Source organism: Lepidochelys kempii, chromosome 5, assembly GCF_965140265.1.
Source record: "Lepidochelys kempii isolate rLepKem1 chromosome 5, rLepKem1.hap2, whole genome shotgun sequence".
Taxonomy (NCBI): Eukaryota; Metazoa; Chordata; order Testudines; family Cheloniidae; genus Lepidochelys; species Lepidochelys kempii.
The window spans coordinates 61,027,265-61,035,748 of NC_133260.1; the positions used below are offsets into that span (position 1 = coordinate 61,027,265).

General features: G+C 39.3%; 1 protein-coding gene across 6 annotated transcripts in view; it reads left to right on the forward strand.

The window, feature by feature from the left end:
* The window catches only part of SLF1 (SMC5-SMC6 complex localization factor 1), a 74,870-nt gene extending 68,680 nt beyond the window's left edge, over positions 1-6,190 (forward strand). For 2 of the 6 annotated variants that reach the window (XM_073344504.1, XM_073344507.1), the window contains 2 exons: positions 549-566; positions 2,247-6,190. In XM_073344504.1, coding sequence (XP_073200605.1) covers positions 549-566; positions 2,247-2,749 — 521 coding nt within the window. In that variant the 3' untranslated portion in view covers positions 2,750-6,190. Of the gene's footprint in view, positions 1-4 lie in introns of all 6 variants that reach the window. The other 4 variants (XR_012158967.1, XR_012158968.1, XM_073344508.1 and 1 more) reach the window with 4 other exon arrangements.
* The last annotated feature ends 2,294 nt before the right edge of the window (positions 6,191-8,484 follow it).

The following is an 8,484-nucleotide window of genomic DNA, read 5'->3' on the forward strand; positions in this document are numbered from 1 at the left end:
ACAGTCTTCTCCTGCCCCCTAAAGGCTACTTCTGTGTCTGTTGGGCAGACATCATCTCTTAATCAATACATTCTTCTGCTGTTCTACCTCGGTATGTTTGATGAGCTTCAATGCTGTGGCTCCCAGGTGTTTTATTTGTCTACTCACCCATGTATCTGACATGCCAAGCCAATACCTGGCCTCCCTTCAACTGGTCTAAGTGATACAAGAGCCAATATTATAGTAAGCCCAACTCTTCAATAGAAAATGGCATTGCACTGACAGATGTGCATTTTTCCTGAGCCTTTGTGAAGAATAGGCAGTGGATGATCCTCTTGTCCTCGGGGAGATCTACTTGCACTTGCATTTATCAAGGTTTTCTGGCAACTGTACAGACTCCATGCAGCCTTATCTTTGCCTTTGTCAGATTCTAGGTTTTGGCCTGTCAACCAGTTTGACACCATGGTTGTGGGAACTGCATTACACATTCATCTTAGATTCACTAAGGCTTGGTAGCTGTAATTTGGAGCATTTCTGCATTAACTTTCATTTTCTCTTTCTCTCTCTAGTATTCAGATTTTTACAAGGTATTCTCTTTTTCTTCAAAAAGGCTTCACTTTGCAAAAGTTATTGTAGCTACTTTACATAATCAGTGTTAGGTTAAAACAGTATTATAGTTAAAGCAGCATTAAGTAATTTAAAATACTCTAGCTATTGTTGCTAGATTTAGTGTTATGTACATGGTACAATAACCTTCTATTAGAGTTTAAACTGCAATTTACCTTATCGAAAGATGGCTAATAGACACATTATGTTAAAGAAACGATGCCATTTTATAGCAACCCAAATTTGCAACTTAAATAAGCAGTCTTGAAAACACCATGTGTTGTGCATTAACATATTTCTGGTGTGACCATTTAATTTACTTGTGATCAATACATTTGTAAAGTGTTACAAATTTGACAAACTATTTTAGTAATACATTTAGGGATTATTAAAAGGAAGAATCTGACACAGTCTGAAGAGCTAACATGTTGCCTGTTGAAAGTTAATTGAACACAGTTTAATACAATACCTAGCCTCTGTATTGCAGAGATTGCTAAAAACAGGTATTGTAACTTAGTATTTAGTAGCTGAGAGGGACCTGGATTCTCATCTTGCCAGCTGACTTGGTGCATGACCTGGGGAAAAGTTACTTGACCAGCTTGTGCTTTAGCCAGCCCAGCAATAACATAAGGTAAAATCTGGACTTTGCTAATTAATGCTGTATTTGGGCCCAGCTTCTGCAAGAGTATATCAAATAACTGATCACTAGAAATTCTTAATGAAACTGACCACACTGCACCTTAAATCAGCGGAGTGCGGGGAAGGGACATTGTCTGGCTTGCTGGGGAAAGGGGTATATCAATTTAAGGATTGGGACGAGAGAGGCACAGACATTGCTGCAAAGGCAGGGTGGGGTCAGCATTGTGACACTGACTCATCCCTCAGGAACCAGGGGAGTTGATAAGGGCAAGTCTGGTGGGAGAAGCTCCTTGGTAAAAAACTTAAAGGAGGTGTTTGTTAAAGGAGCTGAACAGGGTGGGGTTCGGGGCACCAATGACTGGCATGGCAGGGAGCCAACCCCCAATTCCTTGATAGCCCACCTTAACCCTCATTCCAGGTGGGGGGATGGTAATGTCCCAGCAATGGGTTGTCTGGGACCAGGATGGAAAAGGAGAAGTGGGGGCTGGCAGAAGTCCCCAGGTGGACATCGAATGAACATGGAGTTAGCTGCACTGTACACTTATCTGCTGGGTAGTCCCAGACATCAAATAATAAAGTTGCGTCCTGATTAAACCATATACATATGCTCCTTTCCTTCTTCCAGTGTAGCCGGACAATTAACATTTGCAACACTTCCAATATAATGCATGTTAGTTTGTATGTTTGCAGTATATTATCACTTAAATTTAAAATAATTAAGATGATTGTGATTTTTTTCCTTTTCCAAATAATAATTTGCTTTTCATATAATATATCAGGTGGTAAACCAAGGCGCTTATAATTCTGTACAAAACTAGGCAGTTGACTTGAAATTGCTTACTAATGTGTCTTGACTAGGCAGTCAGTATGTAATTAGTTAATTTGTGCCAACATAATTTAGTACTAAAAGAGGTTATAAACAGAACCCCTAGGTGCTGCTCCCTTCCCCAAAAAATAGCAGCACTGCTCAGCTGCTATCTTAAAAATGCTGTTACTATTAATGCTTTATATTTTTCTTGCAGGACCACTGCTCCTACAGCAGAGGGACTTTTATGGGAAATTGCCACTGGATTATGTGGAGTCCCTAGCAGTAAAACAAGAACTTTTGGATATTGTCCACCCAGAAGAGACTGTCAAGGACTTCTATGAACGTGTGGAAAAAGATTTCCACAGCCAGCAAAGAGAACTTTGGTTAATTTTATTTAATAAGTTGTTGCTAAATTTTTGTTCAGTTTATAACTTATCTTCACCCTCTCCTTTACCTTTTAAAGAAGTAGCCCACTTAAATTCACTTCCATTAGTAGCTATTAATGGCTGTAAATTGAAAAGTGGGTCTCTTACTGATTGGTTAGTAGATCTTTATGTTGGAGAGCTACAGACTTTCCAGAAACTTCCAGAGTTTATTCAGGAAATATCTGAGAACCTAAAAAAATCTTTTGGAGAACAGGTACATCCCTTACTGGCAACACTAGAAACTATGGCAATGGCAACTCAGCCATCTACTTTTCATCTTTCTAACCATTAAGATCAGTTCCATTGGTTCAATTGTGATAGTTTATCATGGACACTGGCGAGATTCATTCTTGTGGATACAGGAGTACACATGGCACATCCTACGCTGGCCTAGTGCTACCTAAGAAATATTCCTTTTGATCCCTTCTGGCATTTTAAAGCGCTGAGCCAAGGCTTCCATAGTCCCACTGAAGGAAGCTGCAGTGTGGAAATACTGAATAAATGCACCTCCTGGCCACTACCCCTCTGTGGCCAATGCCATCAACTTTTCAGGCTGAACTGAATGCCTGTGGCTCTCTCAGCAGAGCAGAGTTCACTTGCACCATATCAACCCCTCTTTTTTCCCCTTCTAGCACATTTTCTGTCATGAGGAACTTTGTGCCAGAATTCTTGCTGGTTTCAAGGACGTTGACCCTAAAATTTGTCTGATTTCACTATAGTTGGTTACTTTTTTCCAGGGTGTACAGTTATGCCTGCAGTTCTCATGTGACTAACTTTTTGAATAGTTGTCAAATAAATAAAAAAAAAATGGAAAAACTACTACTACAATTATCCATTTTTCTTATCATCATCCTGGAAAATGCATATCTTTAAAATACATTTAAAAATTTAGCTCAAAAGTTAGTTTTTAAAATTTTGTGTATTTACAGTACCAGTTTACAGTACTTCCCATATTGTCCTTACTGATTTTGTATCAAAGGATATTGACAACGTTTTTCATGCAAATGAGCCATTAAACTTTCTACTAGCTTTCTGTAGTATTGTGGTGCTCACTCATTCATACCTGTATAATGATCAGCTTGACTCAGAACCTCAGCTACATTAGAACTGTGGTTGTCAGAGCTGAATCAGGAAGGGTTAAAAGGAACCAAGCTTCCTTTATGCTTTCCAGATTCCTAAGGCTGCTGTGGCCCAGTTTGGCCTCCAACATAAGTTACACAACCTTGGGGCTTCTCCAACCTATGCTGGCTTGTAATAGCCCTATGTAAGTCTGTATCACTGGCAGGGATTGCCAAAGCATGAAATGCTGTGATGACATCCTCAAGCCTGTGGTGGTACTTGTACAGAACTGACATTTTAGTAGCTGGGGGTCTCACCCTGTCAAGATACGGCAGTTTTAAGATAGCTCCATGCTGCTTATTTGAAGTTGGGGTGCCAGCCTCCTTAAAAATTGCAGCCCCATTAATATTAGGATTTTGTCCGCAGTACTAAGAATATATGAATACTAGACAAGATAAATCCTCTAAACTGATAAACTAATCCTCTATCCTAATTTAGGATTGTGTGCTTATAAAGTATTATATTGGCTGTGTTTAGTAATTAATTATACAGAAGGGGCAAATCCTGCCCCCTCCTCCAAATGTACAAAGACTGGTGATTCTGATTCATAAGAGGAAGGGTTGAAGGAGGACAGAATCTGGGGAATCCATACTGTGCTGCCCTGCACAAAGGAATTGAGAATGGGATGGCAATGGGGGATCTGCCAAGATATGGATACTCTTCACGCCCAACTCGATTTAGGCTGAGGTCTGGGGAAAGAATTTGCCCCATAAAGGAAAATGCAAAGAAATGCTGCTTTATAATAAGGATACCTACTGAAATAGTAGGACAAATTATAATTCATTAAAAGATTAAGAATAATCTAAAGTCTTAACTGTCAGAAGGAATGGGCTGATTAGTAATGTTTCAATTTGCAGTTCTTTTCTAATAGCAACGTATAGTGTTAAAGAAACTAAAAGAAAAGGGGATAATAGCCATTTCTGGAATTGGTGTTGCTTGACTAGAGGGAATAAGTTACATTGATACAGCTGGCTGAGGCACATTAAAACTTCCATTTAGCTTTCATGCAATGGAGACGTGAACTCAGCAATAAATCCACTGATGATGCTCAGGCTGGTTTGGTCTTGGAACCAGATATTTATTACAAATGTTCAGTGGTTATTAATGACTGATTATTTTTATTAGGCATGTATATTGAGCAAACTGTTCTAGTGAGGATAAGGAGTCCTCTTAGGTTAGATTTGTTTGTTTTGAGCATTTTGACTTTTCTACACTCTGATACTTTACAATAAAATAACTTTGTTGTAGATGAAATGTGATAGCAATTGTAATTTCAGTGTATGCTGTAGTAAACAGACATAGTGAAAGTGTTCTTATGTACAGATGTTGCAAAGAATGCAAAATATGCCCTTAATTGGTCACATTAGATTTTTTTTTTTTAAATCATGAATTTGAGACTCAGTTACATCATCACGCCATAGCAAGCCACAGCAAAAGGATAGTGGTAATACTCGTAAGGTGTTGGTTCAGACTTCAGAATAAAAAAAATCTTAGATACAGAGATGAAAGCCTTCATGGCTTTTCCTTGACCTGATGGAGATAATTTCTTACTTGCGTCCTTAAACTTACATTTAGTCCAATATATTTCCTACCACAGCTACTTGCTATTTTGTCATTTAGTCAGGGCAACAAAGAATAGTACAACTACCAATTCTAAGACCTGTTTATATATAAAATTTATTTGTGTGTCTGTATAGCATATCTGTAGAACTACCATGATTGGTGCTTTCCTGCAAAGCTAAACATGGATAGGAGAGTCTGGGCTGTGCCTGTAAGACAGTGGGTCTTATGGTGGCTTTAAGCCATCTTTGCACCACCTGGACCTTGAGCTGCTCCGCTGCACCCTGCATAATTTAGACAGCCCTGGTGGCCCTGTCAGAATTATGGCAGCCTGTCCTTAGCTGCCTAAGGGCACAGCACAGCCCTGCCTGAATTCTCTGTAATGCTACAAAGTGCAGCCCCTCCTGCAGCATGCCAAGACTGGTCCTCTGAAAGCAACCTTATGACACTTTTCTCCAGTTCTTGCACCACAGGAATCTTCTCCCAGCCAGAGTTTGGAGATAAGAATGATTCCATACCCCAGTGGCTGGGCACTAACCTGAACATAAGAACGGCCATACTAGGTGAGACCAATGGTCCACATAGCCCAGTATCCTGTCTTCTGACAGTGGGCAGTGCCAGATGCTTCAAAGAGAATGAAAAGAATACGGAAATTATCAAGTGATCCATCCTCTGTTGTCCACTCCCAGCGTCTGGCAGTCAGATGTTTAGGCACACCCAGAGCATGAGATTGCATCCCTGATCATCTTGGCTAATAGCCGTTGATGGACATATCCTCCATGACTTCATCTAAATCTTTTCTGAACCCGGTTATACTTTTGGCCTTCAACATCCTGTGGCAACAAGCTCCACAAGTTGACTGTACGTTGTGTGAAAAAGTATTTCCTCATGTTTGTTTTAAACCTGCTGCCTATTAATTTCATTGGGTGACTCTGGTTCTTGTGTTATGTAAAGAGGCAAATTACACTTCTCTGTTTACTTTCTCCGCACCATTCATAATTGTATAGACCCTTAGACATCTTCCCCCCCCCCCAAATGAACAGTCCCAGTCTTTTTAATAAAAAGAAAAGGAGGACTTGTGGCACCTTAGAGACTAACCAATTTATTAGAGCATAAGCTTTCGTGAGCTACAGCTCACTTATGCTCTAATAAATTGGTTAGTCTCTAAGGTGCCACAAGTCCTCCTTTTCTTTTTGCGAATACAGACTAACACGGCTGTTACTCTGAAACCAGTCTTTTTAATCTCTCCATTTGGAAGCTGTTCCATGCCCCAACCACTTTTGTTGCCCTTCTCTGTACCCCTTCCAATTCTAATATGTTGTTTTTGGGATGGGGTGACCAAAACTGCACACTCAAGGTGTGGGTGTACCATGGATTTCTATAGTGGCATTATGATATTTTCTATTTTATTATTGGTTCCTAGCATTCTTTTAGCTTTTTTTGTCGCTGCATGTTGAGCAGATGTTTCCAGAGAACTGTTTACAATGTCTGCAAGATCTTTCTTGAGTGGCAAGATCTAATTCAGGCTCCATTATTTTGTATGGATAGTTGGGATTATGTTTTCCAATGTGCATTACTTTGCATTTATCAACATTCAATTTCATCTGTTATTTTGTTGCCTAGTTTTTGTGAGAGCCCTTTGTAACTCTGGCTTAAAGTCCTTGGTCCAATGATTATTCAATTAGTTATACAAAGTGAAACAGCCTCATCAGGGGAAACTGCAAGAATCCAATCCACCAGCTATTGCTATCCAGTAGCCTAGCTAGCAGTCAGGGCACTCATCAGAGAGTGCCCCAGAGTGAGAACCTGGATCTCTCACATCCCACTACTACTACTACTACTACTACTATATTTCTAGTAAATTAATAGGAAAATCTACATTTTTGTCTGAAAGCAAAACTTTTACGTGAATTAATAATTGCAGTAAAATGAGACCTAAGTTGATGAAAAGTAAATTTGTTTGATTTTTTCATCTCCAGTACTGAGGAGATTCTTCATTTCCTCCTGAAGTTTTGAAGAAGCTGTTTCCTTGCAGACCCTTCTTTCTCCACTGGAAAAGTACCCCTTGTCATGATACCTTGGTAGGCTGCCCTGTTGTCCCGTTTCTAGGTCTCCCTGAGTACACCCCACATAGGTATCAGAAATCATCTCTTTACCTTTTCTGGGATGGAATTCCACAATTCACCCACTCTCAGACCAGGTTCTGGGTTACAGCCCCCTGGATATCAAGTGTGACAAATTGAGCAGATTTAACTGGGGTTGGACCCTGCAACGGTTCTCTCTTTCAGAGTCTGTGACAGCATGCATTTGCAGTGAGATAGAAACAGCTTCTTCAAAACAAAGCCTGATTTATTTTGCCCAAGAGGTACTCGGCACTTAGAGAAGTGGATTTAAAATAACAGTGACCTTATCTAAGTGTAACCTCTCTATCCATAGCTCAGGCCAGTCTGTCTTATTCTCCCTTGTAAATTGGGAGAAACCGCCTACTTTCTTGTAATCTTCTCCCTCTGTTTCTGAAGGCTGTCATCCTCAGGGTACCAGTCAGTGAGTTTAATATTTAATACCAGTTAATTGTTTGTTTGTTTTTGTAAAGTGCTGTGCAAACCCATCATGCTGTTTAAAGAATATATTTTGTTGGAAATTTACAATTCCTTGTCTTCAATATTGAAAATTGCTGTGTCAAAAATTGAATTTGAACTTTAGGCCTTTGCTGACCTAAATGCTTGCTTTTAAGGTTTCTCTTGAACTTGATGTTATTGAATGTACTGGAACATAATGGCATATAATATTTAACATAATATTTAAGTTGGGATGATATAGTGTTGTAATATTTCTGCTTAATATCATGGTGTTTTGAAAACAGGCTCAATAAATAGGCTAACTTGAACACAAAGTCTAAATCTAAATAGCTTTGATTCAAACCATCTGAGGACACTTAAATGTAGGTCTGTCCTACAAAGGAAGCATGTCATTTATTTATCTTTCTGATGTACTAATGGGGGGAAATAAAACAAATACTTATGAGAATTACTAGCTTGATGTCTGCATTTGCAGCTAAGTCTTAAATACAAATATCCGTGTCAGAAATTAAGGAAATCCCATTTAGTAAATTGTGAGAAAATGTTCATAAACTGGAATGAGGGCTGGTCTCACCACCAGATGTGAAACACTTACACACCTTGAAACCACTTGTACAAGTCCCAGTTATTCAGATGAAGTCGATAAATACAATCTTGATGTGTGGGTGGGTGTGTCTTTAAAATGAGGCCTTAAAAAAATTTCCCGCCTGCTTTGCATGGATGTTAAAGATCATGTGGTGCTTTTAGGTTTTCCTTTATGTCACTGGCA